General features: G+C 36.4%; 2 protein-coding genes and 1 non-coding gene across 4 annotated transcripts in view; 2 read left to right on the forward strand and 1 right to left on the reverse strand.

The window, feature by feature from the left end:
• The first annotated feature begins 4,598 nt into the window (after positions 1–4,598).
• LOC135750146 (cholesterol 24-hydroxylase-like) lies at positions 4,599–12,487 on the forward strand. The gene is made up of 15 exons (XM_065268920.2): positions 4,599–4,945; positions 5,045–5,119; positions 7,118–7,199; positions 7,286–7,359; positions 7,716–7,802; positions 7,881–8,019; positions 8,253–8,366; positions 8,436–8,592; positions 8,672–8,743; positions 8,815–8,887; positions 9,011–9,095; positions 9,200–9,310; positions 11,070–11,158; positions 11,302–11,368; positions 11,727–12,487. The coding sequence occupies exons 1-15, from the start codon at positions 4,797–4,799 to the stop codon at positions 11,877–11,879; spliced, it is 1,527 nt and encodes a 508-aa protein (XP_065124992.1). The 5' UTR covers positions 4,599–4,796; the 3' UTR covers positions 11,880–12,487.
• Positions 12,488–12,821: 334 nt separating this feature from the next.
• trnat-ugu (transfer RNA threonine (anticodon UGU)) lies at positions 12,822–12,894 on the reverse strand. The gene has a single exon. It is a non-coding gene; the product is annotated as a tRNA-Thr (tRNA).
• A 1,139-nt stretch (positions 12,895–14,033) lies between these two features.
• The window catches only part of ccdc85cb (coiled-coil domain containing 85C, b), a 63,276-nt gene continuing 55,591 nt past the window's right edge, over positions 14,034–21,718 (forward strand). The window contains exon 1 of one of the 2 annotated variants that reach the window (XM_065268923.2): positions 14,034–15,272. In XM_065268923.2, the coding sequence (XP_065124995.1) occupies positions 14,570–15,272 (703 nt within the window). In that variant the 5' untranslated portion in view covers positions 14,034–14,569. The remainder of the gene's footprint in view (positions 15,273–21,718) is intronic. The other variant, XM_065268922.2, reaches the window with a different exon arrangement.

Raw genomic sequence — 21,718 nt, forward strand, 5'->3', positions numbered from 1 at the left:
CAAAACAAAAGTGATGCGCGATTGCAGGAGGGTCATCCCGCAAATCAAAGGCAAGCACAAATGTTTATATACTCTGATGCTACTTTATCAGCTAATCTGAGCTGGTAAATTACGTAACTCGATATAACTTACTATATATAAGCCAAAATAAACCAGCGAGGTCCTGTACTGATTGCCCGAGTAACTTAAGTACATTATAAGATTGATAATAAGTGTACAATTTCACTGTCCTCACATTTAATCAAGAATGCTGTAATGTATTTAATGTAAAGAGGGATGCATGACGGAAGAAATGTAGTGCACTTAATGTAAGATAGTGGTGTTACGTACTACATGTGTTTACAATTAATCTTTCAAATGAACAACTTCACGTTTTTAATATGCATTATCATATTTCTGTTAGTGTAATTTTAGTTTACTGGAATTTTTTAAATATTAAAATTATATCTTTTTTAGGATAGGCCTATATAAGAATATTTGGTAACACTTTACAATAAGGTTCATTAGTTAACAGTAGTTAATGTATTAACCAACTTGAACAAACCATGAGCAATACATTTGTTACATTATTTCTTCATCTTTGTTAATGTTAGTTAATAAAAATGTAAGCTTTAATTGTTTGTTCATGTTAGTTCAGAGTGCATTAACTAATGTAAACAAGATTTAAATAAAGTATTAGTAATTGTTGAAATTAACATTAACAAAGATGAATAAATGCTGTATAAGTGCAGTTCATTATTAGTTCATGTTAACTAATGTAGCTAACTAATGTTAACTAATGAACCTTATTGTAAAGTGTTACCATATATTTATATCACAAAGTTAGGCTATATATTTTTCAGCATGGCACATTCAAGTACACAATGACACTAGACTAAAATTAAATGGGTTTAAATTAAATTTAATGTAGATTTCTAGACTAAAATCTCATGGCATTTAGTTGAATAAAATTAGACTAAAACTAAATCAATTCAGATGACAAAAATATGACTAAAACTTAATTAAATGTTAGTCAAAAGACTGTGACTATGTTTAATCTGTGTTTGTTCTGCCAGGTCAAAATTTTGAGGTGTTTGATTTCTTTTCTATATTAGGAAATAAAACCTCATAAATAAACTTTCTTAGTTTTCACTGCCCAGACCTACAATGTCTCTTTGTGTTGAGGACTAGTGCATCTTTGAGCCAACATTCAGTACGAGTAAAAATACTTGAGTACTTTTAAATTGGGTTACTTTAATACTTTTACTCAAGTCATATTTAAATTGGTGACTTGTAACTTGTAGTGGAGTAATTTTTACAGTAAGGAATTTGTACTTTTACTCAAGTATGGCTTTCAGCTACTCTTTACACCTCTGGAAAGAAGTGATGCAGAGCCTCATTCCCTAATCAGGGAAAAGGTTAACAGCTGTTTCCTTTCATAGAGACTTCAACGCTGCATATACATTATTAAGAGATGCAACCTAGACAATGCCTTTGAAGATGCCACACTTACAGTAAAATGTGCTCTAATGCCCAGAGGAGACTGAAGGCAACATGCCTCACCAGTCAGAGCAAAGGCATGTAAACCAAAAGCTGAGATGACTTACACCACTGGCTCAAGCGGTGGACATAAACCCTCAAAGCCCAAATTAAGCTTAAAAGATGCAGCCTTTTGTGCTCTGGAACCTCATGTGGCGAAAGATAGAAGGCCTGAAGTATGACAGAATAACTGGCCAAAGAAGGAACCTCAGGAACATAATCTGGTCCAGGGTTCAAACTAGCTTTAAATTGGCACCAAAATCTTAAAAGTGGAAGGGGCTAATCCAGCCAAAAGGCGCTCTTACTGCCTAGAGCAGGGATGGGCAAATTCGGTCCTGGAGGGACCCGCAAAGCCAGTTCTGAAGCGGTCTCATATGGAGCAGCCCAAGCTGTGTTATGGCTGCCGTAGCTGCCATATGCACCAGGAGCCTCTGACATAGTTTTAGTGGGACTGCCATCTTGCCAATTGAAAGAATTCAAGTTCATTACTGACTGTACACATTCCTGTGTCAGGCGTGCTGTACATTCGACGGAGTCCAGTTCCATGGGAAGTAGATGCTGGAAAACTTGGGGGGATGCCAGGCAAACTGAATTGCATAGCCGAGTGCATAGAAGCCAACGCAATGGGCTGGGTAGCTGTTGCCAGGCTCCCAGGGACAGAGCAAGGGGAACTAAAGGCACTACAGAACTACCTACAGTGGGGCAGTCGAGCAAAGCGGAGGTGACCTTCGTAATGCGCTTTAGGGCTACACGAGTGATGTGACACTCACCTAAATCCACAAATGGGAAGCGGGGTCGGGAGGATGGCGGTATAAGCTCCCGGACACCCATGCAGGCCCGCTGGCGACAGAGGAGAGGGAGAACAGGTCAGCTCTGCAATGGAAGGGGAAATTGCTCTTTTGTTGAAAATGTGGGTGCTGGCTAAAAAGCCAGCAGAACTAAAATAAAAGGCAACACAGGATTCACCAGTGGTGCGATCACCATCTCCCAAAAAAGAAGTCCCTGCCATCTTAAGGTCATCCATCTCAGGACTGCTTACATTTTGTTTTTCCTCCAGGTTGGGTAGCAGACTGGATGAGTGGGGTGGCCTGCTTTTGACCAGTTCCTTGCAACAACACTTTAGCGTGTAATGCAGAGGTCGCCTCTTCGCAAACCAGGTATGCACTGCCCATCAGAGCGGACACATTTTTGCTTATCCCTCCAGGAGGCAGCAGTTGCTGGACACAGTTGCATCGCAACTGACCGCTCCCCTGTGGGGATAGCAGTGTAGCCCTTAGTGACCAGGGCATCGAGAGAGGTGAGGGTGAAGGCATACAATCCGCCATCCTTGAGATAGTCTCCTCAGATCTGCGAGGGTCAATTTCCCGCAATGGGACCATGACTCCTCCACGACATTGCCTCAGCGTGGTGAATGCCCAGGCACGTAAGACAGCGATCATGACCATCCAAGGATCCCATATATTTGCCACATCCAGAAACACACTGGCAGCTTCTTTTAAAGAAACGACATCTTAAAAAAAATCAACATTAAACAAACACTTTTGTCCAAAGTGGCAAATGAGGTAACAATAGAAGCGATTAGAGCAACACAATAACAGCAATACATAAGTGCACTAGAACTAGTCTCATCAAGTCTAACACAATATATATAGGCAAGAAATTAACCACAGGTGCCTCTTTGTTGCCACCAAAGCTGTCATGAATCCCACTTTGTTTAGTTATTTTAATAGGTCCGCCTGGTATGCCTGCAGTACTGCCATATAGTACTGACAGAAAGGCAGGAAAAGAAATCTTACCTACCTTAACATCCACCTGACTGCCAAGATTGTTAACCACTGCTTACAGCACAAGTTCAATACCAAACTCAAATGATACTGCAAAGCAGGCTTCTGAACCTTATGTGAGCTCCCCCAAATCTAAGGAGAGGGCAAAAGATAGAGCAGATCCTGGCCGTTGTTTCTCATTCGACAGATCTAGCTGCGAACGCCCCAAATGAAGCTGAGATGCCACCTTGGTGGAAACAGGAACTGCGGAAGGCAGCTGCCGTCCCGCCTCTCATCAAGGAGGCAGGAGTGGAGCATCTCCCGGATGATGATATGATTTATTACAGTCAAGAAAACATCTTGGTTATGTATGCAACATCTGTTCCCTGATGGAGGAAAGACATTATGTCAATGTATGAAAATGTTCCAGCCATGTCAGTAATCATTTTAGCTCTGAGTCCCCGAAGTGCATATGAGCAGAGTGCATAACTTGTGAACTTTAGGAAAAAAGACTGCAGTCATGAGTCCAGAAACCAACCATCCAGCCATGAGCGCTCTGTACCATCACCATGTTCTATGTAAACACAATACATTGATTGTTGATTTTATATAAAATAAAAATCAATTTAGTAAAAAAGCACTCATTGTCTTAAAAGATTAAGCTAATATGGTAATGCATGACATACTACAGCTATATCACTCTCATAGTCATGTGATATAAGTCTTTATCAGTATGGCTGTGATTGCCTCTATAGCATAATCACTGCCATGCTGATACAGAGCAATATCACACTCCTACTCAAGCGGTATAGCTTTAGTCTATTATGCAGTACCCAATAATCTTCATCTATTCAGACTTGGTTGATTTTTATTTTATTTGACCAAATAAATGACCAAAAGATTACTTTGCTGGGTTTTACAGGCAGGGTCTCATTTAATAATTTACTGTATTTTGTATTACTTGATTCGTTTGTGTTGAATTATTGTACAAGACTTTAAAAAATGTTTCATTAATGGCATTGATGATGAAATATTTGAATGTTTCACTTTTAACTTTATGATGTTTAGAAAAATCGTTATTTGCATTTATTTAATCTGTTTTGTTATTTTCTAAGTAATCCATATATCAGGTTACATTATACTCCATATAAAACAACGTGTTTTCCAACATTGTGTTGGAAAGTTGCATAAATAAGTAATCCTAAACTTCTGGTAGTTTATATATTTAAATGTGTAAAATCAATGTGTCGTTCACCCTTTGAGAATAGGCTACACAACACGATATGTGGGCTGTGCGCTGTTTTTTAGGGTCCTAGAATTCTCTGGCTAAGGCCATGGGAAAAGGACCACCCTCTTTCGTCCAAACCAGTCCAAAACATTTTCAGGCGGATACCCGGAAATGCGGGAGACCTAAAGACATAAAAGTCTCAAATATTTATTTGAGTGTCCAGTATTTTAAAGTGTCTTAATCGAGGTAAAGCAGAAGTATAAGTGTACCGGATTCAAGACGCGACCATGACACTTCTTCATGAGATCGAAGGATGGCTCACATCTCTTATGTTTTACGTGCTTTGTGTTGCTTTAATCGCATTTGTAGCATATTGTCTGTATGTTAGACATGTTCATCAGAAATATGATCATATACCTGGACCTCCAAGGGATAAGTAAGAAATGTTATGAACGCTAGTGCATTGTGTTTTATGTCAAATATATGGTTATGTCAAAGTTAAGATAAACTAACTTGACGGCTGTATTCTTTATAGTTTTTTACTGGGACATACAACTTTTATTAAAGCACCTACGTCGGACAACATCATGCACAATATTTTACTGAACTGGTAAGTTGAAAGCTTTTTACTTTTGCTTTATCACTTGTGTTCTTGTGTTATATGGGCTATTTCAACTGCAACAAGTTGCACAATGCTTTGGTTATTCTTCCGGTCGATTTGAATAGGGACAGCCGGGGAGAAAGTAGGGCGACTTGAAACCTCAATTTGCACACTACATAATCAGAACATTGAGTCCAAATAAAATACGTCAAACTAGTACACGCACGCGCACACACACCTGTTTGCTTTTATTTTGGCATATACGGCAAAAAAATTATCTGGCCAAAAATATGTTTTAAATATGTACAACCCATATGGCAAAAAACTTTGTAAAGTATAAAATATAAAATTATATTATAAAGTATATTTTTGCAGTTGAAAATTTATATTTAATTTTAACCTTTTCAAACCTGTTATATAGCCTACAGGCTTGTAACATACAAACCTTTATCTTCCAATGGGACTTCAAAATATATTTATTTAAAAAAATATTTCAAAATATAAAAAATGGCCAAAAAATATATTATTTAAAAAACATTTCTAAATATATTTAATCAAATATATTTTTGGCCATTTTTTATATATATTTATGTTAAAAATTATTTTTAAAAATATTTAAATATTTTTCTGCTGTATAAGGGTGACTTTTCATACACACATATTCTGAACAATCTAATTCTAACCCTTAAACCTAACCTGTACAGAAACCTTTATGCATTTTTACATGTTCAAATAAACAATTTTGTATGGCTACTTGGCCGGTTGTCAACATGAAGGTGTTTAGGACTTCTGCTATTATTGTAACGAAATTTGAATAACACAATGTATAAAAACCTGTACACACGCACACAGTCACACAACAGTCACTTGGAGCAGGAATGCACTGTCACAGGCAACACTTCTGGCTTTCATTTAAACTATTATTTGTCTTAAAATAGTTTAAAGTCTTAAACTAAGCCTTAAAACACAATAGAATATGTAAGGTATTGCTACAAAAGAAAACAGTTTATCAATCAAAAATACATTGGATATTTAATGTCATTGCACACTGTCAGAAAAAAATGGTCAAGCTGTCACTGGGGCAGTACCTGGCCCGACTCCACATCTACAGGGGGTGGGCCTTACCCTCCCAGACAGGACCTTTGCCCACCCTGGCCTGGCCCCACAAAACAATCATGAAATATTCATATCAACAATATATTATTTTCTTCTTTTGGCAAGATTTTTATGACTTATTTTATTGACTTGCTGTTTTTTTTAATCATTCAAATCTTTGTTGGCCGGTTAATAACACATTTTGTCTGTGGTGTGACAAACTCAGGACACCTATCTAAAGTTGCTTCACGTGTAATTTAAAAATTACTTTATAACCTGGATTATTTTCAAGCCTCCACCGCATGGACAGAATTTTGCCACCAAACAAGTTTCAGGGAAGACGATGCATGGTTTTCGGTGCCAAGCAGATAGAAATATCACACACGGACACAAACAAAAGTTAAAAGTGGTGAAAATTTTAGTGTGATGATGAGATCCATAGCGACAAGGTTTTTCTGGGTCAAAACTCAACAAAAAAAAAAAGAAATATAAAATGCATCATAATGTTACTCGTTATATCAGTAGAAATGTGAGATTCATTTTAAATAACAGTTGGAATGTAAAAAAGAGTGTAGGCCTTACTTTATAAAAATTTTAGGTGTAATTATTTTGATCCTTATCTTAACCACCATACAAATTGGCCGACCAGGTACATTGCTTTGGCCCACCTTTGATCTCATAGCTGGAGCCAAAATGTAAAAAAAGTAAACATTTGATTTTAAATGCATTCTTTTGGAATCAGTCTTTAATCACAATGTTGTTTTGATGTACACAGTGATGTTAATGATACCAGGCTTTGTTGTGTCAAGTAGCAGACCTGTTTTTTATTTGAGTGAAATGTAAATTTCAGACATACTGAAATATTTTCTATCTGGTCAAATGATGCTTAGTGCCTGTGTTTCTGTTTTAAAGGGCAGAAAAATACGGTCCTGTGTACAGACTGAACACCTTCCATTATGCTGTGATCGTGATTTATTGCCCTGAAGCTACAAAGGTAAAAGGTTAACCCTTATTCATGTTTGTAATCGAACCCCCCCCCCCCAAAAAAAACTAATCAAAATATCTGTCCCTTTATTGCAGACAATCATGATGTCACCCAAGTATCCTAAAGATCCCCTTGTCTACAAAACCCTCTTTAGCTTGTTTGGGAAAAGGTGAGCTTTATCTTTGCTTGGTTGTAAACAGGAAGGGTAAGAAACAGGAACTTAACTAAAGGGGGAAAATAGAGGAGAGAAATGAATGTTTACCTTAAATTAAAGTGTGATGAATTGCTAAAAACAAATTTCCAGGATTTGCTCACCTTTGGACTTATTTTAATGCTTTAAGTCCTTATTTTTAGACATTACAAAAAAGTGGGAAAATAGGTCAAAATACTGTTTGTTTTATTTCTGTATCTTTTATTTATTAATGACTTTAAATATTTAATTAACAGCCCTTTATCTATGTTTCAAATATGAGTGAAATAGGTTTTGCTGAGACTGATTAAGTCACATCATTTAAATCTCCTCAGGTTCCTGGGAAACGGTCTGGTGACGTCTGTGGATCATGATGCCTGGTACAGGCAGCGGCGCATCATGGATCCGGCCTTCAGCAGCTCGTAAGTCAAATACACAACATCTGTAAGACATTGAAATGCTCGCTTGTGCAGTATAGCTGATGATATGTTCTTCATCAGATACCTGCGAGGTCTGATGGGCACGTTTAATGAGATGTCAGAACGCCTCATGGACAAACTGGAGGAAAACGCTGATGGGAAAACTCCTGTTGTCATGCATGACCTGGTCAACTGTGTCACACTTGATATCATTACCAAGGTTTCCTCTGATCCACAGTCTCTCTGTAGTTGTATTTATTTGTACTGTGTTGGAAACATTTTTTAGTGAAGACCAGGAGACTTGGATTTCCTCGAGCAGTAATCTTCAAATCAGAGCCTAGGCGCTGCAGTCACCAAGTCTGATTTACAGTAGCCCTACATTGCATTTATATACATTTTAGGGGGAAGTCCCCTTAATGGAAAACAAACACTTTATTGTGTCTTTATTCACAGGTGGCTTTTGGTGTTGATTTGAATATGTTGAACGACACTGACTCCCCCTTCCAGACTGCAATAGAGCTGTGTTTGAAAGGCATGGTGTATAATCACAGGGATCCTTTATTTAGGGTAAGAGATTTTAATATTATTAAAGATCCTTCTGTTTGATTAGAAACTTTTGCATTTGTGAAACTTCAGCTCAACCCTAAGAACTGGAAGATGGTGCAACAGATTAAAGATGCAGCTGAACTCTTACGTAGAACCGGAGAGAAATGGATACAAGACAGGAAGACAGCAGTGGAAAATGGTGAAGATGTCCCTAAAGACATTCTCTCTCAAATCCTCAAAACAGCTGGTATGAGAGTCATCACTGACTGAAACATTAAATGCTTTTTTACATAGACATCTTCTGTAACACTTTGTTTTTGCTGTAGAGGAGGAAAAAGCTAACAATTCAGAAGATCATGAGCTAATGCTGGACAATTTTGTCACTTTCTTTATCGCAGGTGAGTTATTATTGTTTGTTTGGTGTCTGGAAACTTAAAGCTATATTAACTGACACTTAATTTCTCTGCAGGGCAAGAGACAACAGCCAATCAGATTTCATTTGCAATCATGGAATTAGGGCGACACCCTGAGATATACAAACGGTAAAACATATTAAGACAATTTATATTTTCTGTAATAATGTTCCAGTGTGAATTATTTATGACAATGTTCATCAAGTTGTGGTAACACAATGGTTTAACAGTTAAATATTATTTAATTCCAAGAGCTAAAGCAGAGGTGGATGAAGTCCTTGGAATGAAAAAGGAAATTTTATATGAAGACCTGGGAAAACTCTCTTACCTGTCTCAGGTTGGTCCATTGACAGGCACATATTTATATTACTTTAGGAAGCACCTGGTCAGTCATGAAGTGTGTTGAATGGTCATGGTGTTTTTTGCTCAATAATGTCATAGGTGTTGAAGGAAACCCTGCGACTGTACCCCACTGCCCCAGCAACGTCTCGCTTGCTGCCTGAGGACATGATTATAAATGGACTGAAAATCCCAGGAGGATGCTCTGCTGTTGTGAGTATTCTTCACATATGATTAGGGCTGTCACAATTACGAAATTTGGAAATAATTTTAACACATTGTTGTGATTATTTAAATGAAATTTAAATTGAATTATTTAATGAATATATCTTTTTAAAAACTGAAAATTCTTCATAAGAAATAATCACAATAAAGTTTTTGAAAATAACTGAAAATAGAAATGCAGTCAAATTAAACAAACTACCGTATTTTCCGGACTATGAGTTACATTTTTTTTCATATTTTGGCTGGTGCTGCGTCTTATTCTCAGGAGCACCTTATTGTAAGTCTGTATTAATAAATTTTGACATTTATGAAGCAAGAGAGACCATTACCGTCTACAGCCGCGAGAGTCCACTATATTCTGCTCCAGTATTTTATGTAATTCAGTGGATTCAGTGATGTGGAATGACGAGTCCGCAAACTTGATGCTCGGTGGCTTGTTCAATTAATTTTTACTCTTCAGCCTTCCAGGTAAGTTCTGTATGATATTGTTTTATCGTGTAAGAACTGATAATGTTACGATTACGTACGAACATCTATTCAACCTGCTGTTCTGTGTGCTATTGCTTAGTTGAATAACTTGCCTCTCCAGATTAAATGTCTGTTCTTTGGCGCAGATTTTGTGAAATAATTTTATAAATAAATGCCACATATAGTCTGCGACTTATATATGTTTTTGATCGGTGCGACTTATAGTCCGGAAAATACGGTATACCATAACAGGCCTTAAAGGTACACACCCATTTTCATTAAGCTTAGTATAGTTAGAACCCCAGTCATGTTTTTGAATGGTCGTGCATCATTTCCTCAGTTGCCGCTGAGACCGGAGAAATACAGATTTCAGTGTTGCACTTCCTTCTTTCAATGATGTATAAATCATCATTTTGCATCATTGAAAGCAGGAAGTCCAATATCTTTGTTAATTTCCCTAAATTTGAAATTGCTGTTTTGGAAATGTATGTTTTACTTGGCAGTTCATACTGCTAATCAAAATTTTGCAGCATTTCTTTTACTGCTCTTTTTCCCACTGTATTGAATGGCTTTGGGATGTATTGTGTTACACTGTCAGTTAAAGAGCGCCATCTGATACTGTCTCATTTAGGCGCTGCTGCTCCCCCTTGTGTATTTTTAAGAGATGTGCAATCATTACGGTGATCTGAAATCATCACGATGAGGTCAAACAATCGCGATGAGATGATTATTTAATCATTGTGACAGCCCTACATATGATCTCTTTTATTTCAGGCAGTATTTTGAGTTTTATATACTTTATGACCTATACTCTGAAGTTCTAAGTGACAAAAGCACTTAATAGCACTACAAATGTAACAAAATATTATAGTCCTCCAATTACAGTCCTCTCTAGACCAGTTTTCAAACTATGGGTCGGGACCCATTAGTGGGTCACACAGTGGGATCAGGTGGGTCGTACAAAGTCACTTGGTTGTTGCAGTGAATGACTAGTAATGACAAATGATTTTGATAAAATACTGTAGGGTATTTTGATAGTGTAAAAGCATACATTTTATAAAAAAAAGACATAAGGAAAATTAAACCTAAATAATAAAAGACAAAAAGTGTGTTTCCTCATATTTACCTTTAAAAATATGTTGGTGGGTCCCAGGATAGAATATACCTATTTAAGTGGGTCATAAAATAAAAAGTTTGTTTTAAAATGAATACATTCATACACATACACATGGCTACTATATTCAAAACTGTTTTTTACTACTACTATTTTTGTTAACAGTTCAGTTCCTATGTCTCATCAAGAATGGAAAAGTTTTTTAAAGATCCTCTGAAGTTTGATCCTGAGAGATTTGATGTAAATGCCCCAAAGTAAGTAATCAGTCAAATTTCCACACTGTTTCTGCTATTATGAATAATTTGTTTATTAATCAATTATTCATTTGTTTTCCACTTTTAACATCCATGATATTTTTTTTTTATCTGTTAACCACCATTTTTGTTTTCTTTTTAAGGCCTTATTACTGCTACTACCCATTTGCACTTGGACCCCGATCCTGTTTAGGGCAGGCCTTCTCACAGGTGATGAAACACACACATGCGCACACATACACACACTTGAACTTTATCTTATCCTTTTACCACGGGGCTGTTAAATGCTTTATTCGGATTGGTTGACAAATGTTCCCTGGGTCTGTATTGTTTTTCGATAAACGCACACCTGACTTTTCAAATGTCTTAAATTATCAGCAGTGCAATGTCTGTGGTAACCGTGGTATAAGCAGAATAATGAATAATGTTTCTAATGCTCAGCTTTGCATCATGCCCCATTACCACCTTTGGTGTGCATTATTTTTTAATAATTCAGTGGGCTGTTGTCAATTATTCCTTAGATAACAGGGTTTGCAGATTTGTGTAATGACCATCCGTTCTCTTACAGATGGAGGCAAAAGTTGTGCTTGCCAAACTGCTTCAGAGATTTGAATTCAGTCTGGTTCCTGGACAGTCTTTTGGCATTAAAGACACAGGATTTCTGCGCCCCCTTAGTGGAGTTATTTGCAACCTTAAACATTGTACAGAGGACATGTTCTAGACCTCCTGTACTTGACAGTCTACTAACATGCACTTTTCAGACATTAATCTGAATGGATTTTTAACAGCCTAATAATGATGGGGTGAGAACCAGAGGGGCGTAAGTGACATTTCACCAACTTTACAGGAGGGCCAGAACAAATAAACTACTATGGTTTGATCTGACTTTCGGTACTAATTTTTATCTTTTATAACTCTAAATTGATTAGAAATTCGCATGTGTCGTTTTGGCAGTAGAAGATATATATGTATTAATATCTCCATTTCACCCCAAATGTCATCTTCTGGTTTTTACCTCTTGATATACACTTTTTCTGTTTGCAATATGCTATTTTGTTTTTTGTTTAACCCACCAATACACAGCGATTTTCCACCTTTAATGCTTATATGATTTAAAAACACTAGATAACTGCATGCTTATTCTTTATATTTACATTGTTTTGTCAATGTCTGTAAATGTAGATATTTAGACAGACAGATGGATACAAAGACATTTCTATTGTAGCCACAAATGGAGGCTAGAGGTAGATCTGTTATGTAAAGATCAATTTAAATAGGAAATTAATTACTGTAGTTTAACATCATAATAAAACACTTCTTAACTGGAAATCTCTGAAATGTTTGTTGAAAAGGCCTCAATATGAAATACATAACTGAAAATAAGATAGTCGCATTACACATGAGTATTCATTTTGAATTAATGCATCATTTTATAAATTTAATGCATTTATTGTGTATTTAATCAGAGAGTATTTTATCTTAATCAGAGATATAAAAACATGATATGAAATACTAATGTTAGTCTTTAGATTAAAACATTCATTCTGACTTTCGTGGTTATCCTAGAACAACAATGTTTAGTTTTAAAGGAACATTATTATCTTTTATAAGAAATGACGTTAAGATGAAAATAAATAATTGAAATAATTCACATTTCATTCACAGGCCCCAGCGAGGATCGAACTCGCGACCCCTGGTTTACAAGACCAGTGCTCTAACCACTGAGCTATGGAGCCAGATGTAGACGCCGTTAAAAAAAATAGGAAGTTGTACTGTACTATTGGTATAATTTCAACCTCGGAACATTCATCGTTTTGGTTATGTGTTCAATATAGTGAGGTATTTTATTTGCTTATAAAGTTACGTGCTAAATGGCTTAAAGAAATGCTTTTAAATTATTGTTCTAAAATCTTATAGGCACCTATTGACCATTACAAAAGCAACAGTTTATCTTTCTCTCAATAATAAGCCCCCAAAAAAGTTTGAAAATAAATGTTTACGAGTAATTTGTCGACGTTTTCGGCACGGCAAAGTAGAGGAGTAGAGAAAACAGACTGTAATGCCCCGGATGTAAATATATTTTTGTCCACGAGATGGCAATGTGCGATAGCAACAAAAATAACTGTTAGAACACTCTGCATCATCCAGAAATTGTGGGGGTTAACAATTTTAAAATTTATAATTATAATTATTTTAATTATATTTAATAATGCATTGTAATGGACAAAGATAAAACTGAAAACAAACCAAATATATGGTCCAACATAACAGTTAGCTATTTCTCAAGTGTCTCAAGCTATTTCTCAGGTTTTTGCTGAATTATTTTTAGGCCTAAATTCATCAACGACGACATAAACTGTCTGTGGTGCATACATATATATATTTTTTTGTTAAATCTTACTTTACCTTGCTTATGTTTTTGTTTTAGTTAAAGCTGAAAGTTATAAATACTTTTAAGTTATTTTAATAGTTCAGAGACTATGCACCTGGCTTACACAACACCTAAGCCACTTCACAGAGGAATAACGTGGTTACGTTTACTATCTATATTCATTTACTAGTAAACACTTTAGCTTGCAGTAAATGGACTTTAAAAATGTTTAAATAATAATTGATTGTTTTTGGTTGATACTGATTAAAAACTCTCAGATCGTGCTGTAAAATGTAAAAACTGCAATTTCTTTAAACAGACCTTGTCAAAGATGTGTACTTTTTATTTCAACCAAATATAAACTTTGCAATGTAGTTAGATAGGTAGATATACAGACAGACCAAACGGACAGGCAGGCAGGCAGACCGACAGACAGGTAGATGAAATGAGATAAAATGTTTCGTTCATTGAAGAATTCAGGAATGCGGACTCTGTCTCTTTAAGAGGGCAGCTCCTGCTGTTCTGCCTCTCATCTCTGTACCTGCTCAAGTCCGCTCGCGCTCGGATCGTTTCACGCCATAGCTGTCCATGAGACTCTGCATTTACATATGTGAGAATTCCCATCAATCGCTTAAATGTCGTTTCTGGTTAAAATAAATGCGTTTATTTTATTAATCATATGCGTTGTATAGTTATCTTTTAATATCGCTTTTGAAACCTGTACGATCACGCGCGTCTTGAGGATACTCCTGGATTTACATATCGCGTCTATTTTCGGATTTATAAATACAAGCATGATTTCGAAGTTCTTGGTAAGTGAGGCGTTTTTAAGATGTTGATTTGAAAATAAATTTGTCCGGAATACAATTCGGCTCGTGCTCTACCTTCCATTTTCCTAAAAGGAATTCCTCAGCGTAGTGTAATACATAAATGATTTTAAACGAGACTTTACGTTGCGTTTCGCTGCTGATATTGAAACACTGCACCATGTTAGATCAGTATTGAATATTTCCCTCTGAAACTGCCTCTCTCTGAGAACCATGATGGCAAAACATTGCCCTAAAGATGACCTGAGCAAGATCTCTGACGATGAACTGCTAAGATGGAGCAAAGAGGACTTGATCAAAAGACTGAGAAGGGTCGACAGTGAGAAGATGAACCTGATGCTGGAACATGGCAACATGATGAAAGACATCAACCGCAGACTGCAGGTGCACCTGCATGAGATTCGTAACCTAAAAGAAATCAACCAGAAACTGCAGGATGACAGCCAGGAGCTCAGGGAACTGTGCTGCTTTCTGGACGATGATAGGCAGAAAGGTAAGAAGCTGTCGAGGGAATGGCAAAGGTTTGGGAGGTATACAGCAAATACCATATGGAAGGAGGTGAGCGCCTATCAGCAAAAACTTAAGGAGCTGGAGACCAGCCAGGAGAGCATTTTACAGGAGAATGTGGAACTTAAGGAGATAATACTGATGTTGGATGAAGATAGGAATGGAGCGGGATCTAGGAGCTCCATCGACAGTCAGTCCAGCCTCAGCAACCTGAATGGAGGTTCTGGCAATGTTCGAGATGTTGGTGATGGGAGCAGTACATCCAGCGGTGGAAGTGCTGGTAGCCCAGACCATCATCATCATCATCATATACACAAGGCTGTAGAGAACAAGATTGGCACCATAAGGCGATCCATGGATGATCTATCCAATCCACATCTTCACAGGAGTATCCCAAATGGACTCAATAGTGAGTACAGCTGACAATCTTAATTTGCATATGTTCTTCAGTCTTTACTTATTATCTAAAACGCTGTGAAATCAAAAGTTGTTTTTGTCGTTTAGAACATGTATGTGCGAGTGTTTAGTACATAAGGGGGCGGTTTCCCGGACAGGGATTAGATTAGTCCTAGACTAAAATAAATGTAAGAGCTGTCCAAGCTGAAAACATCTTGCACTGACATATCTTAAAATACATCAGTGCCCTTAGTTTGGCCTCAAAATGCACACAAGTAATGATTTTAAGGCATGTTTGTTTAAACTAGTTATATTTCATAATTAAACTAAGTCTAGTCCTGGCTTAAGCTAATCTCTGTCCGGGAAACCACCCCAAGGTGTGGGAAATTAATTAATATATTTTAAAATATTGCAAAAATAGTCACGCCAAATATTTAGTTAAGTTTGTGTAATGGAAATTGAACACCCCTTAAGAACACTATTTGAGTTTTGTGAGGTGATGTAAATATAATAAAGAGTCCATGGCCCCTTGTTTAAAAGCACAAATAAATCACAGCATCTCTGCCAATATTGGCTTACAAAAATTCTGAGACTTTAATGTCTCACAAATATTTATTTTATCATATATGCAGCTAATACCAAACGATTTGTATCCATGTTATTATGAAGATTTACTTATCACTATGTCAGCTGCGGTGAAATTTGATAAGAATTATTCAATTAATAATACTATAGAGTGCTGCTGGGATTTTGTAGGTCAACCTGAAAGTTAGTGAAAAACCGGTCCCCTCACAAAAAGTCCATTCATTTTTCCCATAGACTTTTGGATCATTACAAAAAAAGTTTCTGACACGTTTTGTAACCAAACATTTTTCCTGCTCTATTACAAATACAAACATTTTAACACCTGTCAGGCAGCGCATTAGTACCGTCTTGAAAATCTCTCTGGTATCAATATTTTTATTGTTTACAAGAGTGCCAGTACTTTTGACAACACTACTTGTCAATGTACAGTAGGGCTACACGAATATGGGCAAAATCATAATCACGATGATTTTGGTAAAAAAAAAAATGATAATCAATTATTTAACACGATTACATACCAAATGACTTTGAAAACATTTATTTAACCTTTACAAACACATTTGTCCAGCTGCATATGATTTATATTTTTATCGCACAATAATTATCTTGTTTTTATAATTGTTTGAATCAAAAATTGAAACGATTAATTGCAAAGCCCTAATGTACAGTACACCAACCAACCTGCTGTGAAATGTGATGTCGCTGTTTATAACTTCATTTGTATAAACCACTGTAAAGTTTGTAGGTCTCATATTGGCTCTTTTGGGGTGGTTTCCCAGACCGGGATTATCTTAAACCGGGACTAGGTCTTAGTTTAATTAGGAAATATATCTAGTTTTAACAAAAATGCTTTACTAAAACATTACCTGTGTGCAATTTAAGGCAAAACAAAAGGCACTGATGTATTCTAAGATATGTCAGTGCAAGTTGTTTTCAGTTTGGACAGCTCTAACATACATTTTAGTCTAGGACTAGTCTAATCCCTGTCCGGGAAACCGCCCCTTTATGTTCAGAAAGCTGCAAAGATCATGCTTTAAAAATATATTGCATAAAGAAAATTTTTGACAGGATTCATCAGATTCATCAGTTTTGAGCCGTTGTCGTCCGCATTATGCGTTGCACATATGGTGGTCTACTTTGATCATTGATGACTGTCAGTAGTACTGATCAATGATATGTTTTTAATGGAAGTCAGTATGTGTGGTCTGGATTAAGTTTGCGGTGTGCACTTATTGAATAAGACTTCTTAAGGGAACCCATGGTGTAATCTAGATTCCACAGGGATTCCTGAAGCATGCTAAAAGCCACAAAGTGATAAACGAGTGAAGATGGGATGGGAAGTGTGTGTGTGTGTGTGTGTGTGTGTGTGTGTGTGTGTGTGTGTGTGGCCACTGTCTGTCCTCTTAAAGGGGTCTCATCGGTCACTTGTGCCACTGGATGTCCCAATACACAGATGGTGCTGCAGTAATAACAGGAGACAGGTTCATATTTCATCATAAAGTTCAGTTACAAGCTGTGCTGCATTACTGGCACTTTCCATTAAACAGTTTTTTTAACAAATGGAAAGGCTTCAGAAAATGTTGACCATTTAAATAACATAATGGGCTACTAATAGCTAAAACAAATTTTATAATGGTTTTGTCTGTTCATTTTATAGATGCGGGTTGGCAAAATTGTGACATATAAAACAGAGTTTTTTTATTTGTGTGATTTTATTTTCTAGCTGTAAATCGCAATTAAAAATCAAAAAAACCGCTAGTCAACATTTGAAGTAGATCAGAAACGTTCACCAAAGTTATCAAAAGACAAGAATGGGTATTGGATATTGGTATTAAGACTTAACTTTTATGAAAGGTTTTGATCCACTTGAAATGTTGACTAGTATATTTATTTGATCATTATCATTAAGAATAACACTGGTTTACACTAACATAATAGAGATTTCTAAAGGTTTCCAGATGCATCATGTTTCAAAGGTGAAGACACAGACAGGATGTAGTGCTACATTCCTTTCATATCATACAATGGTTTCTGTGACACAACATTTTTTTACATTGTTTAGATTTTGATTGTAAATTAGATTTTGAAAGTATTTCAAAAACAAGACAATATCTGTGGTTTAAGTGAACAGAAAGCAGAGTTATTTCGCAGCACAAAACAAAATAAACCGTTCTTCAAACCTTGAAAAAGTATACACAAAAAAGCTGAAATGCAATGTTAATAGGCTTTTTTATAATCACTGTCAATCTGAATATGAATGGATCAGTATCAATGTTCAAAACAACTGTGTTGTATCAGTTGTTGTTCTCCTAAGTATATGATTAATAGCAACAATTATAGTAACTTTTGGCAGTAACATGTTTCTGTTCTTTCATACCTGCTTTAACTATGGGCCAATAGATAGACTAAAGGTAGACTAAATGGCACTCAGGAGATGTTATCTGAGCTTACATACCAATAGGGGTCCATGAAGACACCAGGAAGGACAGTCAGTATTGCATTGTGTGTTGTTCTGGAATGGATTTGAAAATCAGGATTTGAAGACTCTTAGCTTATGGGGCTTATGTGAAATGGCCCTGCAGCAACTGAACTGAAGGTGGTCTTGTTAAGCAAAGTATGCTGAAATGTATCCCTGCAGTTATTATATGTGTGAATACAAATGAAGAGTTTGGTTCCAAAATGCAATAAATGCCATTTTTGAAAAAAATGAGTTACTGCCAAAATCAGTATTATATCAGGTCAGTATTTAAAAGTAAATTCTTAATTTTACGCAAAATCCAATATCCGCCGTGTTATTCTGTCATCTTTTCTCCCTTTTTTCCCAAAACGCAATAAACGCCACTCCTCCTTTTCTCCAGAATGCAATAAATCCGCTCCACAAATCACAGCGCACCATTCACGCAATGTAAACAAACAATGGCATCGCGTTAAGTACACAGAGTCCTAGTTTTCCTCATCTACTTTGTACTTCGTGATCAATAAGAAACAAAAACAAAATAATACTTTAATAGCATTGATAAACCTGTGATGGTTTTCTGTGACGGGAAAGAAACGTAAGCCATCAACATCTAATAATTTACGCAAGAGGCACTCGGGAGACGATCACTTGTTCTCCCAACAGCATCTAGCTTCTCTCGTGCTAACACATTGACCCCAGGGGATCTTATGAAAAACTTTCCATTATTTTACTCAAAGTCAACGAGAATCACAGCTGATCTCTGTGAAAAATGTTAAGCGACGACGTCAAGTATAACCGTGCAGCAATGACAGTGTTCCTAATATGACAAAGTAAGTTTTTTGATTAATGCCATTAGTTTTTAGTTTTTTAATCAGTGTGTACAACTGTTCAACTTAATGAATATAAAATGGCAAAAATGAATGCAATACATTGATTGAATAGATTTATAGAATTTTGAAAAAAAAAAAACTTGCATTTTGTGGAAAAAATATTTTTTTTTATAATAAAACTTTGAAAATCAAGTTATGGATTTGAATTTTTTATGTTTTTATAACCTAAAGATGCTATGTGAAAGTTTGTAACAGAAAATAGTGGTTTTCATCTTGTCACTTTCCTGGTATAGAAAACACGTTTTTACCGAAATTTGTAAAAATGGATTTATTGCGTTATTCAAATATAAGCCAATAATTCTCAATCGTATTCAAATTAATTCTTGTTTTAACTAGTAAACTTTACATACTTTACTTTAAAAAAAGAGTGCATTGTTTTCGCATGGATTGATCAGGCCAGAATCGTCTCGAGGTTGGTCTTTTTCGGAGCCGCTCCCAATGTAAAAAAAAAAATGCAGTGTGCGTCGCTACACGAAAATGGGTATTGCGCACGACGGCCCACTCTGCCATTATGTCAGTTTTGGCGGTCAAGTATAAACAAAGCTTTAAAAGAAGACTTATCTGGGGCCATTTCACATCTAAAACCGCGTCACTTTCCTTCTTCTTTCCGATGTGTGCTTTCACTCTTGCGGTACTATAATTTCATACGGCAATCAGTCTGCACATACCCACATGAAGTCAAACACACCCCAGGTTTTACTATGGACCAAATTAATTTATAATGCTAACCAGTCAAGACCTCAAATTGCCAGCAATACCAACCACAAAAAATGATAAACCCACACAATCATTGTTTTTATGATCAATCATTATTGTCATGTTCAAGAACTTGGAGATTACTCGGGTTCTTGTGCCCATTACTAACTTGAACCACCAAATTTAATTCAAAATTTTCACTATTCATACATTTTTACTAAAGTTCACTGAGGTTTCACAGAAGTTCACTAAATTTATAATAAAGCTGCATCAGCCAATGCAGAGAAAATGTTAGTAGAATTTAATTTGGGCGGTCGATTAAAAAACGAATTAGCTTGATTTAGATTCGACACATGTTCTGAGTTAGGCTATATAAATAATATCCAGACTTTCCAACTTGTTAAGGCTACAAATGTTTTCTGAAGTGTGACATTGCATCTGCTTTAACAAATAATAAAAGTGTTAACAGCAGTATGAACTGACTTGGAAATCTAGGTTGAAATCTATTGCTGTTGCAATGTAGTAAAGACTTTTCTTTTGTGTCAGTTGGTAGTAAAACTATCAGCCCAGTTTAACAATGAGCATGGTGACCCAAATAGGGGTCAAAGTAAAACCTTTAAACTAGCTCTGCCAGTTCTTTATGTGTGTGTGTCAATAAGTTAAAACACTGCAGATTGTAAAGCAACGCTGTGTCAGTGTAAGGCGAACCTTTGCAGGAATTAAATCAGGTTAAATAGTTATTACACAAACAAATAAATGGTCAATAAATTAAATATGACGGTGTCCCATAACTGCAGGCCTGTTTTTTATCCCAAATTATTCTGCATGTTTTAAGGGTGTGCCGCTTCTGCGTAGGAAGTGTGGCTCCATTGAAACTTGCTTTGCAAGTACGCACAAGACTGATGAATTACATCTTAAGACTTTAACAAACTTCCTGTTTGCTGTCAGACATAGTACAACATTAACTCTATGGCTGATTCAAAAGTAAAAGTCAGACAGGATTTTCCACATTCCTTAACTGTCAATGGGGAGTTCTTTCACAAAGACCTGAATAAATAGAGAGATAGATGTGAGACTCGTCATTCGACAGTGAACATCACATGAGCTCATTGAAATTCAGTGCATAGAGCAGAGAAGAATCAGTGGTGGGACTCCAGACTCCATGGGGTACACGTAATACAGGGATGGATGTACTATGGGAGATTCAGGGGGTGACTTGGAAAGATTTACATTTTTACTTTGTTACGGTCCTTTTTTAGGGTGAAGTTCTTCTTTGGGTGACGTTTTAGAGCCTTTCAGCAGTGAGGGACTGAGAGTAAAGAGAAGAACCAGATATCTGTATGTCAAAGTAGGTGGAGACAAAGACACTCATTAATCATGGACCAATAGCAGTTTGGCTTGTGCAATTAAAAGATCACTGAAACACAACTTTTAAAGCAATTTTCTTGCATTATTATTGTTGCATTTGCAAACCTGTATGATTTATGTTAACCACACTACTAACTCTCCAGCTAATTGACCAGCACATACCACTTGGTTAACTTGATTTAGGTGTGCACACAAAAATGATGTTTTAATTGCGAAACTTTGTCCTGAGGGAATTCCCAAACAAACAAACCAACCCATGCAAGTGTTAATTCAGCCATAAATCACATCCACAGCATCGCCCTCTCTTCTTTGGAATTTAAATGGCTGTTGCACCCACCTAACCCACATTTGTGTGTACTAAATAAATTCGAGAGTTAATCGCTAACTATTTGGAACAAATATGATGTAATTTAATGTTAAACTTTTTGAGGGGCGCTCTGGCGCGACAGGGATTTGACCAGC

Source organism: Paramisgurnus dabryanus, chromosome 12, assembly GCF_030506205.2.
Source record: "Paramisgurnus dabryanus chromosome 12, PD_genome_1.1, whole genome shotgun sequence".
Classification (NCBI taxonomy): domain Eukaryota; kingdom Metazoa; phylum Chordata; class Actinopteri; order Cypriniformes; family Cobitidae; genus Paramisgurnus; species Paramisgurnus dabryanus.